The sequence below is a fragment of the Stylophora pistillata genome, chromosome 6 (assembly GCF_964205215.1).
Source record: "Stylophora pistillata chromosome 6, jaStyPist1.2, whole genome shotgun sequence".
Lineage (NCBI taxonomy): Eukaryota > Metazoa > Cnidaria > Anthozoa > Scleractinia > Pocilloporidae > Stylophora > Stylophora pistillata.
Window position 1 is genome coordinate 24,996,778 of NC_142524.1, and position 17,259 is coordinate 25,014,036.

At 38.3% G+C, this 17,259-nt stretch overlaps 2 protein-coding genes and 1 pseudogene across 3 annotated transcripts; 2 read left to right on the forward strand and 1 right to left on the reverse strand.

The window, feature by feature from the left end:
• The first annotated feature begins 1,015 nt into the window (after nt 1-1,015).
• Nucleotides 1,016-3,676, forward strand: LOC148729003 (putative skeletal organic matrix protein 5; annotated as a pseudogene).
• Nucleotides 3,677-5,092: 1,416 nt separating this feature from the next.
• On the reverse strand, nt 5,093-11,606 carry LOC148729004 (uncharacterized). 2 transcript variants are annotated; one of them, XM_088725308.1, is made up of 8 exons: nt 11,447-11,606; nt 10,093-11,250; nt 9,188-9,465; nt 8,709-8,823; nt 7,760-7,885; nt 7,398-7,431; nt 6,637-6,763; nt 5,093-6,340 (listed from the first exon to the last, which is right to left on the reverse strand). In XM_088725308.1, the coding sequence occupies exons 2-8, from the start codon at nt 10,133-10,135 to the stop codon at nt 5,822-5,824; spliced, it is 1,242 nt and encodes a 413-aa protein (XP_088581434.1). In that variant the 5' UTR covers nt 10,136-11,250; nt 11,447-11,606; the 3' UTR covers nt 5,093-5,821. The 2 variants fall into 2 exon arrangements, with proteins under 2 accessions (XP_088581434.1, XP_088581433.1); XM_088725307.1 differs by lacking the exon at nt 10,093-11,250.
• A 3,946-nt stretch (nt 11,607-15,552) lies between these two features.
• On the forward strand, nt 15,553-17,114 carry LOC148729005 (tRNA-specific adenosine-34 deaminase regulatory subunit adat3-like). The gene is made up of 3 exons (XM_088725065.1): nt 15,553-15,558; nt 15,978-16,378; nt 16,931-17,114. The coding sequence occupies exons 1-3, from the start codon at nt 15,553-15,555 to the stop codon at nt 17,112-17,114; spliced, it is 591 nt and encodes a 196-aa protein (XP_088581191.1).
• The last annotated feature ends 145 nt before the right edge of the window (nt 17,115-17,259 follow it).

The window sequence follows — 17,259 nt, forward strand, 5'->3', positions numbered from 1 at the left end:
ACAATCCAAAGATCCGTCTGAATTACACTTCCCTTTCAGAAAGGGCAATTTAAACGCCATAGAATTGATGATTTGCAATTTGTTGAGGAACAGAAGAAATCCGCTGAACGAATTGGTGAAATAGCCTCTTTTTTGTTTAGAAAGTTTATTTCTTCGCTGATATGTAAGCCGTAAATTTCACAATAGGATGGTGGTGTTTTGGACACCTGGTCGCGAAGAAATTCTTCAAATTCTTCTTGACGGCTTCCTTCGGCTAACTTTCTTTTGTCTTTTCACGCCATGAGAAATTCCCACGCGCGTGACACCCTGCAAACCTCGCTTCAACTAGTGTTACTCAAGTCCCAGAACTTATTCGTGGATGAAAAAACGCTCGTATTGAAGGGCTCGTAACGAGGGCTTGCTCTCACGCTAGTCTAAGTTTGGAGCTGGGGCTGAACGTTGTCATATTTTGAGAAGCCTGAAAACGTTCCTGTGATGTTCTCACATTTACAAGCATATGAGATATTATTGTTTCAATAAATCAATACAGACTTGACCAGGAAACGTATCAAAGTTACAATTGTTTATTGTAATGTGGTATGTCGAGTTGGTTTTCACATGCTGTGCGACTTTTTATGCCGCGACTAAAACTCATGGCAAATTTTGCATAACAAAAGGTAACTAAACAGGTTAACAACGCGAAAACGCAGCTATCTTTCATGCATAATGGTTCATTATTATTTATACCACTCAGTAAAAGAAAAAAATTAATAACACTTAATTTTAGTCACGCGTGTTATCGTCGTGGGGATAAATGAGCCAAGCGCTTGGTGTCTTTGTACAAAATTTGTGCAACATGCCCTGCTATCCGTTCCGTGTTTTAGGATTTGGGGTCATTTTCCGCCGTTCCGTGTTTTAGGATTTGGGGTCATTTTCCGCCGTTCCGTGTTTTAGGCTTTGGGGTCATTTTCCGCCATTCCGCCATTCTGCCATTCCGCCATTCCGCCGTTCCGGCTTTTAGGGTCGCCCTCTAAATTTGAAGAATATATTGTCATAATACTGCAGCACTGTGTACAGAAGCCTGCTTGCAGGTGATAGTTTGTGTCTTCAAGTGCGAGATTCAGCATGGCGAATATCGATCGTCCGGCGAATGGAGGGATGGAAGATTTAGGACCAGTGACAAGGCGAATCTCGCGCCTGAAAAACAAACTACCGCCTGTAAGCAGGCTATGTGTACAGCCGCCCATTTTTAAACTCCTTTTAAACTTCGATGTTATTGCCTGTGAGACACAAACAGCGTAAGTCGGTCCTGATTGGTCAGTTTCAATCCGTCAATCCGCCGGCAGATTCTGTTCTGTAAACACCTGTTTCGAGAAAGGTTGTTGGAAGAAACTGAAAATATGCACGCGACAGCCCCGAAAGTTATTGTGGGCAGTTTTTATGTCGCGGTTCTTTGACCTCATGATTTCAGGGAAATCTGAAAATGCCTCACAGTAAGCACGATCTATCGCCTGTTTGATGAATTCATTTATTTGTTTGACCTATCAATTCACTTATTACCGGATACCCAAATAACCTTTCAAATTGTCGCCTGCACTTTAGACTTTCTCAAAGTCCGTTTTTGTGGGAGTCCAGTGGGGCGGAAAACGAATTCGAATCCATACAGGCGCGACAAGTCGTCTCCTCGCGATTTCGTCGCTCGTTTTTCTCAAAGAAGAGAATAAAAAGACGACTTGGGGCAAGTCTATCTCCTGGAGTGTCCACCAAGTACAAGTTCTAACTCATAAAATAACTGTATTCCATATCTGCCGACGTTCTTTGTCAACAGAATTACTGATTTTATTATGCTTTGTCAGTGCAAGCAGTCACGACAAACAAATCATCCCGCGCAAGGTTTTTTTGAACACGAAAAGCTACTGAAACTCTTATCGAGCAGCGAGAGTCATAGAGAACTGTTGAACGCCATAAAAGAGTGGTAGTTTATGTCACAGGCTCTCAATGTAGTAATGACTCGTAACAGTGGCCAATTTACATTATAACTCACAGCTGAGAAAAGAAATGAAATTGACAGTTCATTATAAACTTAACGCAGTCCTTATTGTTTTGCTAATTTCATATCAGAATATTTGCACAAAAGACAAACCATTAAGGGTCTTGATTAGTTGTGTGGGCATGCATGCACGCATGCAAAAATGGTCAATTCGATGAAATGCAAAGATAAAATTTTATTTGCTTAAATCGCAGTGTCGCCGTTCTCAAATGGCCTTTCGTTCTCTAGAAAATAGACAGCTATACTGTGAGCAGATTTTCAGACTCTATGATAATTTCTTTACATTGTACAATTCGATCGAATAAAGTTAAAAATAAACTTAACCTTGAAACTTGTCCATCTGATGTCGCTCAGTGCGAGCAAGAAAATACGAGTTGTGTTTAACAATGATAACAAGGAAGCAAAATCATCACAAACAGTTATTCACCGGTTAAGCAACACAGAAAACATTTCGAACATCGATCAATTATCAAGATGCGCTTGAAAATTACAATTTATTTTATGGCAAATCTCATCGCGCTGTTCGCTGTTTTAATCCGCGCCAGACACCAATCCTGTACCGCCAATCACTGCGGTGAGATCAGCAAAGACATTAAGACGCTTCAAACCGAAGTGAAAAATCTTGTTGCGCTTGTTATGGACGCTTTGCCTCCAAAGCCTCTAGGTACTTTTTTACGATGATGCAATTTCAATATTCCAAATCGCTCGCTTGATGTGTGCTGTCCATTATGGTAGGTATAAGGACTCTTGTCTTGCATACAGGCTGACTCAATCCGTTTTAATGCTCTCCTTTTCCATAAGGTCGAGACGAAGCCAAGTGTATCCGCTGATGTTTGGTTCACAAAAGATTCCTGTTTACTGTCAGATGGGAAACTTTGGATGAGGTGATGGAGGTTGGACAATGGCCATAAAGATTAACGGTGCAAAGGTAAACTCCTTGTCTCCTTTAAAAAACTCTGGATATATTTATTGATTAAAAAAAAAGAGAACAAATGAGATTAAAAAACACACAAAAAGGAAAAAAAATTAAATATAAGTTCTTCGTTTCTCAGAGAACCTTCCATTACAACTCCCATTTCTGGAGCAACAGAAATTCCTATAACCTTGCTGGAGGCAGGACTGGGTTTGACTCACAAGAAACAAAGCTAGCGACCTACTGGAACACACCCTTCTCCAAAATCTGCCTCGGTATGAAGATTGGGCACCAGCTCAGGTTCATTGTCATCAACAGGCACGCCAACTCACTGTACTCATTGATTGCTGATGGAAAATACCGCGCTACCTCACTGGATCGTGACAGGTGGAAGTGGTTAATTGCTTCACAGGCCTCCTTGCAGCACTACTGCAACAAGGAAGGGCTCAATGCTGTGAGAAGAAGCCTTCGTCAGTCCAAAGCAAGAATTGGCATCATTTCTAACCAGGAGAATGAATGCTACTCTTGTGACTCCAGGATTGGCAATTGGCACACGTGTGGCAATGAAGCAACATACTCGCCAGACAATGGACACAAGCACATCAAAGTGATGGGCTACATCCTGTTACAGTGACAGGGAACGCCGCTAACGTTCCAAATTTCAAGCCAAGAAGCCATCATGAATTAAAAAAAAGTAGTATCCTCAGGCTTACCAACTAATAAAACAACGGTTTCAAAATTATTTTCTTCTTTGGTCAGATTTGTCTTAACTATAACTTTTTGAAAACCGGTCTAAGACATATCAATTGTGCAAAGCCAATTCAAGTTTTGAGAACCAAGTAGAAATAGGCAATGGAGATATATTCTATGTTCATAATAGGTCGACGTCACGAGCTGCACGCGAAGGAAGGTTGTGATCTGATCACGCACTAAGAGGGGTACACGAGAATAGTGACTTTTTTTTTTCTTTTTCTTTTTTTTTTTTTCGCGCGATTTGCCGTTTGCGCTCGCCTTACGCATTTGTCTGCTTGGGTGAAAAACCTGAAAAGCCTCGCCTGTTCTGCAAGGTAACCAGGAGACCAGGAAATTAATGATTTGTATGGACAATAATTGGCCCTGATACGATAACTAAAGGAACACAAAAAACAGTACCTTCAAAAGTATTGCCCATTTTCTCGCTCTCATTAGACCCACCCATTTTTCTGAATCATTTGTTTGAGGCGTCAGTCTCTACGCGAAATACGAATGAATATATTAACAAGATTTTTATTAGTTCTTCAACCGAACAGATTTCCTTTCGAAATATTTCCCGTAGTTTTAACAGACCTCTTCACCACTACTTTAGACAATCCCCTTTTAATTCGAAAATAAGCCTAAATGGATCAGTGAGATTTCATTTTCAAATTTTAGAACCTATCGACGGGGGCGGGGGAGTTTAGTGGGATGATATAGTTCAGGAAGTTTTAGAGAACGGATCGGTCGTTGCTTAGAGACCACGAAGGAAAAACATAGAAATCTGACTGCCAATTGACTGCCAATAATGGGGGATGGGGGTGTGGGGTCATAAGAATATTAAAACCAAAATTGACCGTACTTCCACCTCAGCTTTAACTGGTACCTTACAACAGAAATCGGTTATTTTGCTGTACGTGATGTGGTCGGCTGTTCTACTCGAGTCGCGTAAGTCATTCCTGACTGTTTAGTTAAAATCCGTCGGTAGGGTTGAGTGGCTTTGTTAGGTTCGTTTGTTGTGAATTTGTGGCGAGGGAATGGTTTATATAGCGCCAGCAGTTGTTGAAATCTGTTGAGAAGAGTCTGTTCTAAGATAGCGAACCAGCTATATATCATCGTTGAAAGTAGTTGTTGCAGTAAGTGGAACTTTCTGCCAGCCCAATCTCAGGCCTGGTCAATGATGTGATTCGAATTCATTATCGACCAGGCTTTTTCGCGGTGCACCATGCCCATTTGGTCCATTTGCGGCAAAACTGTTGAATCAGTTTACACTACCGAGACCCATGGCAATCGACCGACCAAATACTCTTATTTTGAGTGAGATGATGACGAGTGGTCAGTCACCCCCACCGACAACAGTCCCTCTTAAGTCAATTCTTTCCTGAACGATCCAAGTGAACCATCAACTGAACTGAAGATAGGTTGTTAATGACGGTGGCTTTATTGTTTCTAGGAAGAATTGTTTTGCCGGTGAGGTCACAGGGTGTTCAGCTCTGTAAAACTTCAAGCAAACCGTAAGATATCAGTATAAAAAGGAAGAGATCAAATCAGGAAGTAACGGCCATTAAAAAAAAAAAAGATGAGGAACAGAGCCTCTCACAAATATCTTTTCTATCGTTCACGTTCAGCTGGGGGTTTGGATTTTACGATTCCAGCAAAAAAAGCCTCTCCCCACTAATTGCTACACATTTCCTTGTAAATGATATACGCGAACTTGGTGTTATATCATGGTACTTATTAACAACTATTCCCCGAAGTGAAAACGGCTGGTGGTGGATATTGCTGAGCCACGAAGCGGCGAATTAATTATCCATCACTAGCCACCGACACTTAAGGGGAATAGTTTTTTAAGCATATACTAAAACGGTGAGACATGTAACTTCCCTGCGCATACAGCTCGCGACATCGACGTTTAATGGATATCGAATATGTCTTCTTAGCAGATTTCTATAGAGTTTTAATACTTGAATTGGCTTTGTACGATTGAATCATCTTAGACTGAATGTGAAAAAGTTATGTTTGAGACAAATCTGACCAGAGGAGAAGATAATGCTGAACCCGCTGTTTTATTAGCTAGTAAGCTTTACATTTTTCTAATTCATGATGGCTTCTTGTCTTGAAATTTTGGGAGTGAACTGTTTACCCTGTCACTGCACCAGGATATACCCCATGGCTTTGATGTGCTTGTCTCCGTTGTCTGACTTGTGTTTTGCTTCATTTCCACACGTGTTGGAGTCATCATGACGACCTCCCGTACCAAAACCAATTCGGGAGTCACAATAGGCGCAATCATTATACTCGTTAGCGATGATACCGATTCTTGCTTTGGAATGAGGTGAGTCGCCCCCCACAGCATTGAAACCTTCCCTGTTGCAGTGGGGCTGCAAAGAGGCCTCAGTACCAATCAACTCCTTCCACGTGTTACGACCCAATGAGGTTGTGTGGTATTTCCCATCAGCGATCAGTGAGTGCACAGAGTTGGCGTGCTTGTTGATTACAATAAAGTTGGTCTGTTGGTCGATCTTTATACCGAGACAGATCTTGGAGAAGGATGTGTTCCAGTACGTCGGTAACTTGGTCTCTTGTAAGTCAAACCCAGAGTTCCCTCCAGAGGGGTTATAAGCTTTTCTGTCGCTCCAGAAATGAGAGTTGTAATGGAAGGTCCTCTGAAATTGATAATAAATGATTTTTTTCTTATTTAGTATGATGTCCATTATAGACTGTTTTAATCTCACGGTCATTAACTAATCATAAGCTACTCCTGGTGGTTGTAAGGAAGACCGTAGCCATTTCTTGCCCGTCTTGTAAAGATGAGTAAACGATCGAGCGAACCACTTTTGGTAGCTGTAAAGGAAACAGCATACACTTTCTCACAAACCCTATTTCGCTTACTTACAATGACCTGTACCTCGAATGAATTTCAAATGATTTTATACTTTATTGATAGCAAATCAATTTATACCTTGTTGCCATCAATTTTCATGACAGGGGTCCATGCTCCATCTCCGCATCCAAAGTCTCCCATGTGACAGAAAACGGAAATTGGCTTTGAGTCCAAGAGCAGGACAACCTTACCACTCTTGTTAAATCTGTTGGATAAAATACTTTGTGAGAACTGGTAGTACTTAACGAGACTTTTGCATATTCAGTAGGTCTTATAACTTTTCAAGAAACACAACGTACGTTTCAATTCTTTTCCAAAAAGAAGCTAGTCGGCTCGGATGATTATCATAAAGGATCAGGAGCTGGATTGTTGTCAGAATAATTGCTTTTATCATATAAGGGGCAAAATTACTGAATTGTGATTGGTCAAGGCAGAGGGCATTTTTTTCTTAATTTTTGTAATTGCCCCTGGCAAAATTACTTGAAAATGATTGGCTGAAAATCACTTAGCAATGGCTGCCAAGGTAATGAAATTTTTGTTTGTTTTGGCGTCCCGTTTTACGCGAGATCAGTAAGAAAACATTTTGCCCCTTATATTATAAACGAGTAATCACATGGTTCCTCGTAAAATTAAGGATTAATATCACTTGCGTTTTCGGAAGTTGCAGAAATTGCCCTCGTTGCTGCGCGACTCGGGCAATTTCAGCAACTTCCGAAAACACAAGTGATATTAATCCATAATTTTATTCGGGCCCCATGTGATTACCTATACTTATTCCTTCTGATAGCATATCTCGTTCTTACCTATTTCTGATATTGTCATTGAGCTATTTTACTTACATATTCCTTTCGTAAATTTCCTTGCATGTTGCAACTGAAAGAAGAGTAACATATGAATATTAATCTTCTCGGTAGCATTGTGAGTAGTTTTGCATTCATGTGATCATTAAAAGCATCAAGTTTCTTCCAAATTTTTGCAACCTGATCAATACAAGGCAGGTGATTAACATAAACAAAATCACCCTCTCTGATATTAATAACGGACTCTTAAACAACAACAGAAAAAAGAACGTGTGGTATTTTATAAAATCTGATTGAAACGAAAATTTACATTTAAAGAGAAAAAACGCAAATGAAAGGCGTTTACTTTGAAACAGAGCATCACAAGAAACCTCATGGAAACATCAAAAGAGATTCATTACGCATTGTGCAGATTTTTCCATCCCCAAAGTATCCAGGTTTGCATGAACACTTGTATGATCCTTCAGTATTGTTGCACACAGCATTGGCATTACAGCTATGTGTATCTGTAGCACACTCGTCAATGTCTGAGAAGAAATTAATAACTTGATGGCGGGACAATTCTCCAAAGAATGATTTTCATTTGAGCGTTAAAGGTAACCGATGGTCTGCTGGTTTTTGTCCTGCCCTGTGATTGGTTCAAATACTCGAGCCATACCCTTAATAAAACGTATCAAAACCAACTGCAACTCAATCACTCGTCATTTCCCGGCCTGCAAAGCTGGCGTATGTTAGCCCCTTACAGAGGTAAAGAGGGGCAGAGCCGCCAAAAGAGGCAGCTTACCAAACGCCTCGCTTCTCTGCTACTCATTTTCACCTCTCAAACCGCACTAAAAACTGCAAGCTACGCAGAATCGCGTTTTCTCACCCTCGGGCTTGCTGGCTTCTTTTTTCTTTGACTTCTCATTAATTTCTGCTGGAGTTTTTTTTTTTTTTCTGATTGGTTGCCATGATTACTAAGGGTCTCGCTTTTCGACATTCGGTTAAAAGGAATAATAAGTTTTTGCGATGATCCAAATACAGCCTAGTGTAAAAAGTAATTCAGGTAAAGAACGGGATCGGTTCGTCCTTGGCAAATGGACTTTGAAATAATTTTTTTTCTGGTAATGAACAGGCGAGTGGCTCTGAATGATGCCCCGAAACCACGGTGGATGAGTAATTAAAGGATAAATTTCGAAGTAAGCCTTGTTCGATCTCCTCTTTTTCATGAAGAAGAATTGACAGGTAAAGAAGAAGATCTAAATTCCTTTGATAATCACCGCAGGTATATTTCCTTTAACAGCTTTTCTCGTCGCGCTTGCTAAATAGTTTTGGACGGACTCACTTATATAAAAAACAAGTTCTGTTTACCTTGGCCGCAGTCTTCTCCTTTGAATCCAGCAGAACACAAACAGCGATAGCCTTTGTCAGTAAAACCACTTTGACAAGTACCTTCATTCTTACAGCGGTTTGTAACACATGCGCTCTAAAGCCAAAGAGATAAATTAGTAATCAAGTACACTTCCCTTCAAACTGATGATAATTAACTGTCATCACAATTGCATCTTGGGCCTTGTCATTCTCTTGAGACTGAGCCGATAAATGTTCATCGCGTTCGCTTTAGCCGCCTTTCAGTTTTATATTTCTGCATTTTGTAAACTTGTATTTTTGTTGGTTCTTTATTTGTTCAAACCTCTTCCTCTATCGAGCGTTTGAAATCATTGCTGTAAGTGGCCACGAAAGAACACGCCTTTTGGCAGTTACACTTACAACAAACTTAGTTGCATTATTGAAATATTTTTCTTTACTTTTTGGACCAATTAATAGGTAGATCAACACAGAATACTTGCATCAGCAGAATGATGAAAATAATCTATGTTCTCCTCCAGCTCATGTTCGTGTCCATCGTGAGTGACATTATTTAGTTCGCATAGATACTTTCCACGTTCCTCTGCTCTTTTATCGAGATTGATACTGACACAGTCGGGTTCCATGTAGCACACGTTGTTACAAAACCCTGCGATCATGATTTCCACCACGCGAATCACGTGGTTTACCAGACGTTTGCCATCAAAGGCTTTTTCAGGTTCAAACTCCAAAGTGCGGCATTCGTCTGCGTCACGGAAGTCTGGAATTAAAGAAAAACCTAGGATGAGCGTAGTAGTAGTAGTAGTAGCAGTAGTAGTAGTAGTTCTTTATTCAATGTGGCACCACACTTAGCTACAAGCTACTTACCAGGAAACCCACAACAAAATATACAATAAAAATTACAACCTACATCAAGAAATTATATACATTAAGTAAAATGTTTTTACAAAAAGGATATTTCAAAATTTAAATATATATTTGTATACATGTGTAGTAAAACAGAGATCAAAAACTAAAAAGTTAAAATTTTAGGCGACGGATATCGTGAAGAAACGTTCTTGTGCCAGCCTTTGCGCATATAGCATCTGGTATCGCGTTCCAAGTCTTAGCAGCAAAATAACGAAATGACTTTAGACCATGCTTGGTACTGTTAACCTTAGGTAAGGAAAGCATGTTAGTGCCTCTTAAATTGTAATCAGTCCTCCTTGGTTTAACTAAGTCAGTAATAGGTCTGGGAGCCTTATATAGATAGCAGTTATTGACCGTTAGCAACATGTCTTGAATCCTACGACTCTTCGATGTCGTATGCAAGCCGATACAATCGAGCAAGTCTTCTTATAAAATACCGTTATCTTTGTATACATGATCTAAGCGCATGTTGATTTACCCTTTCCATTTTCTTTGTATTCCTTTCCCCACAGTGGTGCCATATCTGGCTACAATAATCAAAGTGAGGTAAAATAAATAAGAGGCAGGATATTTTTAAGCCTATTTAAAGCATTAACCTGACCCAACACCTTTCGACAGATCGATGCAACATGAGTATCAAATTTGAGCTTGTTATCCAATGTTACACCTAATAATTTTATTTCACTGGAAGTAGGTATTGGCCTCCCTGTACATTCTAGCTCGAAATCATAACCAGTGTTTCCTAAAACCAGACCCTGATATTTGTCTGGATTTGCTAACATCCCATTCTGTCGAAACCATTGTGTTGAATTGGCTAAGTCTCGGTTTATACCTTCCTCCAATGCTCGGGGATCATGGTGTGATAAATAGAGTTTAGTGTCGTCTGCATAGAAAATTTACTGTTGATTATTAAGCCCTTCAATATCAGTCGCGCGAGTGGCGAGATTAATAATTTAACACTTCAATGATTTAAAAAAAAAAAAATAGATCTCAAAAAAAATACATCTCATAAGTCACAAAGGGTATTATAGAAATCTTCTAGATCTGCTTGTGAGAATTTTTAAATATCATATGGTCAAAGCCTCCATCCTAATTTTTTCAGACTACTTATCTCACCGCGCGAGCCTTTACAAAATATAAAGCTCTGAGCAGAGTTCAGTGGACTGAATATTTTAAAGGAATCTCTTAATAATAAGTAATCAGTTTCAGTTGTCACGGTGGTACAACTCCATGGCAACAAACATTATATTTCCAAGTAGCTTTCATCTTTGATAATTTTAAGCCGAGATGAAAGAGAAAAGAAAATGAGATTTTCCTTGCTCCATTCGCTTTGCAACGAATTTTCGGTGCTCATGCAGATTTGTGAATTTGCTCTAGAATGATCTTAGCACCACTGGCTTTCAAACTTGCACTGCCACCTGAGATATCTACATAATACTGCACATGACAAATGTCAGACAGGAATGGATTTCCTGAATTATTGAGAAAAATGAAGGTGATTCTCTATTTAAAATTAAAGATCCTTTCGAACCATGTTCGCAAAAAACTTCAAAATAACTGTCGGTAATTGTCTGCTTTGTCTTCATTTCGTCCATAGAACAGATGCAAGCCATAACTTCTATAAGCCCATCAAGATCTACCAAAAAATAATTTATTTATTCATGAAAAGCTTCAAAAGTTTAATTTGTAAAAAGCTGATCTACCACAAAAACGAGAGGAAAAACGCCATCGTTGGTAACTAAACAAAGATGCTTTAAAACAATAGCAACTCGATCTTAAACAGTTTAAAAGTTTATTTTTACCATATTTTTTCCGTTAATGATTTAACTAACCTTGCGTTGAAGACATCATACTGCACAATGGCAAAACAAGACAGATATATATCAAATACAAGTACATCATCGAGAAGAACTCTCGAAAGTTTTCCGAGAGAAGTGTAAATTCATGTCCAACCCTACATGCAGGTGAAGCGATCTAAAAATTATTTTTTCTTGGGCATAGCCTTCTAATCTATTTTCAGCCAATAGAAACTCAGCTGTTGCGTGAAGTATAGTTATTCAAATATTTCATTTCGTGTCAGGACGATGGAATAATTAATAATTTACTTGTTTTTGCTTTTTTTGTTTAAGAGATTCAGTCTTTGGCTATTGTTTAGTATTTTTACTGAACCGGCCTTAAATCCTTCTGTTACTTTTTTATCTAAAGAGATCTTCATGTTATCTAAAGAGAATCGCATGTGGATTTAAACACTTTGAAAGCATTCCTATCTTATTGCTGGATCATAAACTCCCCTGAAGGGAAAAGAAGCTTTTATGGGTTTATTGTAATGTATATTAGTCAGCTTTAAATAAAACAACTGCGTAGGTCTTATAATTGTGTGGCCTACTTTGCAGTATGACCCTTTGAGTAAAAGCAGTATTTACCGTTAGCCATCAGTGAGTAGAGAGAGAGAGTTGGCATGCTTTCTATAAAGATAAGCTATTTTTGATGGCCAATTTACATACCGAGGTATATCTTACTCCCGACAAATAGATCGGTAAATGAATAAAGGGAATAAGTTTATAAAGAAATGGTTCTGTCCTCGAGTACCGGTTCACAAGAGCCGATACAAAAGACCGAACAATACACACCAGCTAACCAATGACTCCTAAACAAAGAAAGAACAATGGTAGTTCCCTTGTGAACCGGTACACCAGGACAGAACCAAAGAAATTGTGGTGCTGCGTCAATGGGGGTAACAAGTTAATTTGGGTTTATTAGCTAAGTAGAAATTGGAAATTGGCCACCGCAAAGAGTTAAAAAGGTGACGTTTCGAGCGTTACCCTGTCGTCATTCGCTCTGACGAAGGGCCAACGCTTAAAAAGGCAGCTTTTTAACTCTTTACGGTAGCCAATTTCAAATTTCAATTCAGTTTATAAAACCAAACAGTTGTTAATTAGGTCATTGGGAAGCTTGGTAAAGTAGAATGAATAATTTATTTTACTCCCAATGAATTGAATACCTGCTGGAAGAATGAATAAAGATAACGTGACATCCAGGTCTTATTGGTCAAAAAAAAAATTAGGAAGTTGTTACCATAAGGAAAACAAATTGAATGAGATATTTTGCAACCATTTGCATACTTTTTGTGAAGTCGGTTTCAGAAAGCGATCTGTGATATGAAGAATTCGTTTTTTATTTTAGTTCTGTTACTTTGGTATTTCATGATACCTGCTTCTGTCTCATCGAAAGGTCAGTTTTACCATTACTCATTTCTGAGTGGGGATAGTGAAGGGAAAGTAGTCCTTTTTAATAATATTTACCGTTTCACACCTGTACCTGTTATTTTATTTAAAAGGGTTTTTGTTACTTATTTCCGAAAAAGAAAAAACGTGTAAAGATCACTAAACACTTTTAAATTCCTTTAAATTCCCCAACGAAGAACCTATGGGTGAATGGATGATGAGTGGGTGGATGGTTTGTTCAGTGAGTACGTTTTTGTGCATTTCTTACGCAGCGAATTTCGAAAGATCTTTATATATCTGTTCATTTTTTTTATTGTCGCAATGAAGGAGTTTACTCTTTTTTGATTCCACACTTCTTGTTTGTATCGGCTGCTGTGGTTATTGGGCTAATAAAGTAAGATATTTGTTCAGTTTTAGTCAGCTTTTTCCCCAACAAACAACTGCCTCAGTCTGGGTATATGGACAAATTTCCTTTTCATGGCAATGACGTAGCTTTTGAGTAAATATAATCGGTTGAAGATCAGGATGTCACACAGCAACGCTTTTCAGCAATACAGGTTCTTTGCAGAAGTGACTTGTTAGTTGATCTGGATCATTCTCGGATTTCTTTAACGATTCAGTTCACTTTACTAATTCAAACTAAGAACTTGCGTATTGACTGAGAAACTTTCCTTCTCTTTATTTTTTAGGAATTTTCGAATTTAAACCTCTTGCATGTGGCAGTTGGCAGTACGGATAATTGCTACCGAGAAATTAAAATCATGATGGAAGGCAAATGCCTAAGGGAGTTGAAACAGTCCGAATGGGAACGTGAATGGCTGGACAAATGGATAAAACCATTTAGGATGATTACAGATTTATGCGAATAATCTGCCGATAATTATTCAAACTTATTAATAAACCCAACTATCGTCATAGTTACATGTATTATTAATTGCTATCTGCAAGTTTCCTGCAGATGGCAGTACGAAAAATTACTGCCGAGAAATTGAATGGAACACAATTCCCTGAGGAAGTTTAAGCAGTGCGAATAGGATCGCAAGTGAATGGATGAATTGAGAAATTTACGATACTAAAGGTAGCTGAACACAGTTTTTGATACCTTTGTTTCTTTCACCATTTTCTCTAAAACCCTTGCATGATCTCTTGGTCACCAAAACTAGCAGCAAGCAAGTTGACAACACAATTTTTTTTTTTTTTTGATAGTTAAGCTGACGTATATGCCATTGCCGTAGCGACTTGAATAGATATAAACAGGCAATTCAAATCGGTTTTGTTAATTTGTAGAAAATCTAGTCATTAGATTTTCTTTATAACTTGCATGCAACAAGCTTGTAACGATACTCACAAGTTAACACCATTGTGCTAACAATTTAACAGAGAGATCTTCAATTCATAGACAGGTAAAAACAAGCGATATAAAATCCCGAGGTTTCGGCGACTTCATGACACCATTATCAAGGGTACAATTATTCCTTGTTGAAGGTTCACTCGATTTTCTAGAATTTCCTTTGTTTAAAATCATTTTTTCTTTCAATACTCCAGTTACTTATTTCCTAAAGTATTTTCGTGCCAATTTTCGTGAAATTCTAATAAGTAGTTCTCAAGAAATAGGCATATTTCCGAGATAGCAATTTTCCCTTCAGTCGCAATTTTTGGACTTACTACGCATGCGCTGCATTTAACTGGGTTCTTTCAGTAACAACGAAAAAGCTGAGAATTGCTGGGTTCTTTGCGCCGTTAACTTTTCTAACATATCTTTGTAATAAAAGATTAAAGCCCTCAATACACTGGGCCAACTATAGAGAAAAATCGCACACAGTGCGGGTACGTGTCGAATAACTAAAATGACCACTCTTTTGACAGCATGTTTGTTTTTTAAAATCCTTGTGCGCGCGCTGAGTTGCATCAGCAAAAGCGCGCGTGAAAACTCTTAGTGTACAGCTTTGGGTTAGGAAAATACCTCCATATAAACTGCATGTAGCACTCGAAAGACTACAAAAAAAATTTCTAGTTAAATGAAGAGATTAAAGGGTATTAAGAGGAGAGGTATTTGACAAAGATGAAGTGTGGTTGATTGAAAAGTTCATTAGAATGGCAATAGCAGAAGCAAAGAATATGAGATCTAGAAAGGTAAGATGATGAAAGTAAAGGTTCACTTACATTACATTTAATCCCACCATGGAAACTGCGCAATTAAATTCACAATTTTATTTTTTTTAATTTCTATAGGTCAGCATAGAGTCGATGGATTTAATAATAATAATGAAGATAATAATAATAATAATAATAATAATAATAATAATAATAATAATAATAATATAGTTTATTTTGGACCACTTGCAGCCTAAGGCTGAATTACTGGTACAGTTTTAAAAATATACACACTGGAAACCTAAATAAATAAATACACACAACACTTTATGTTGATTGGCTATCTCATCTGGTTGTCAGAATTAGCATAAATTATCTTATGTAACGAGAGACCACGAGGTGAAATAAACATGGCAGTTGTGTTCTAGAATCCTAGTGCTCTTTGCTCGCCGCTTACTACTCTTTCTCTTTAGTGAACTCTTCGAATCAACACTTTACACAGGTTGATACTTAACGGTAACGAAATTTTTAAAACGCTCAGTTCTGACAAGTGTGCCGTGAGAAGATCTGCCTGATCGCAAACACATTTGCGTTGTGCTGTTAAGTACCCGCTCATGAACATGGGGGTATAAGGGATGGCCCGGGCGAATTTTACAAATAAACTGCTCGCATGCAGCTGCGCGCCTTGTTCACCTACCAAAGGGGTGTAGCCAGCTTAAAGTCCTGTTGGCCCAGGAGTACAATTTTTTTCGCCTGCTCAACTTTTATAATATAACTTACAAATTATGAAACAAAAATTGAACTTTCTTAGGGTACTGTGAGGCCTATAACAATCAAAAGGCTGGCTTCTCCCCAGCCTTCCCTTCTTACATTCAGTTTCCTGTTCATATACCCACTCATTCTAGAAATTATATTTTTTGTGCTCATGGGTTTTGTGAATTTCAGAGAAATTCTAAAACATCGGCTAGTATTAGAGTGGAAATGTGTAAGCTTTCCATTTTATTATCTCCTAAAAAAAAAAAACTGTGTATCTTTTTATTTGCAGTTTCCCATTGGAGTTGTGATTGTTGATCCACAAAAGAACCACCCCATAGCTGTGTGTCATGACTTAAGATGTGCAGGACACCCACTCCAACATGCTGTTATGGTGTGCTTGGATCTAGTAGCACATAGTCAGTCATCAGGTGTCTGGAAGCTTACCTGCCAAGAGGTGAATGGAGCATGGGCATTGAAAGACAAAGGTTCACAGTCACAGCAAAGAGCTTGTTGTTGTGGCAGAATTTATTCCAAAGACTGCAGCTCAGTGGAGAAAGAGTCATTCGATGAAAGATTTACTCATTGTAGGGAGCCATGCAATTTGCTAAAAGATACTGACAACAAATGCAAGTCAGTGCCTTATCTTTCCACAGGATATGATCTCTATGTCACAAGGGAACCTTGTTCTGTGTAAGTATCTTTAACACTTTTAAGTAATATTTATTTCGTAGAAACTCAAATACAAATCATAGTAGAGGACTCGAAGTTTATCTTTGTATCTCTCCTTTGTAAAGTACATTACCGTAAAATGAATATCATACACCTTATTCCAAAATGGCTGTCACCTGGTAAAAAATGGGGTGAGTTGCGAGTTGATGGTGAATTTTTTTTTTTAATGAAAAGCCCAAAAAAATACATTGTTTAATATTATATTGTAAAAAACAACCTCTCTCGGGTATACTTGTACTTAAATCACATCTTGTTGCATGAACTTCTTGGGAATTTCGTGAAAATTTAGTGGCATAGAATTGCAAGTTATTTGACTCTGACTGTATGTGTGACCAACAGAGAATTTCTCTTTACAATATCAATACAATATCAAGCAGACAAGTAAAATAAAGAAAAAAAGCAGTTTCCAGTGGGATCGTGGGAGTTAGTCGGTTAACCTTATATTGTTTCTGTTTCTATTTTGTAATTCAAGCCACAATTTCTTAGAATTATTATTTTTTATTTCCCTCTAAGGTGTGCAATGGCTTTGGTGCACTCAAGAATCAGACGAGTTTTCTATGGCTGTAGTGACAATATAACTGGTGCTTTAGGCAGTAGATATAAGATTAATACTCAGACTGGACTTAACCATCATTATGAGGTGTTCTGTGGTGTGCTGGAAGATGACTGTAGAACTTTGTTTGAGAGAACTCCTTAATAGGAGATTAGTCAAGTGCAAGTGACAGAAGCTCTAATCCTGCAACTCCTAAAGAAATAAAGGTAAAAATTGCCTTAACATTTTCTGCTCTATGAATAAAGGGGGGTAAGTTTCTAAACAAACTGTAGTGCTGTGTCGGTGGGGG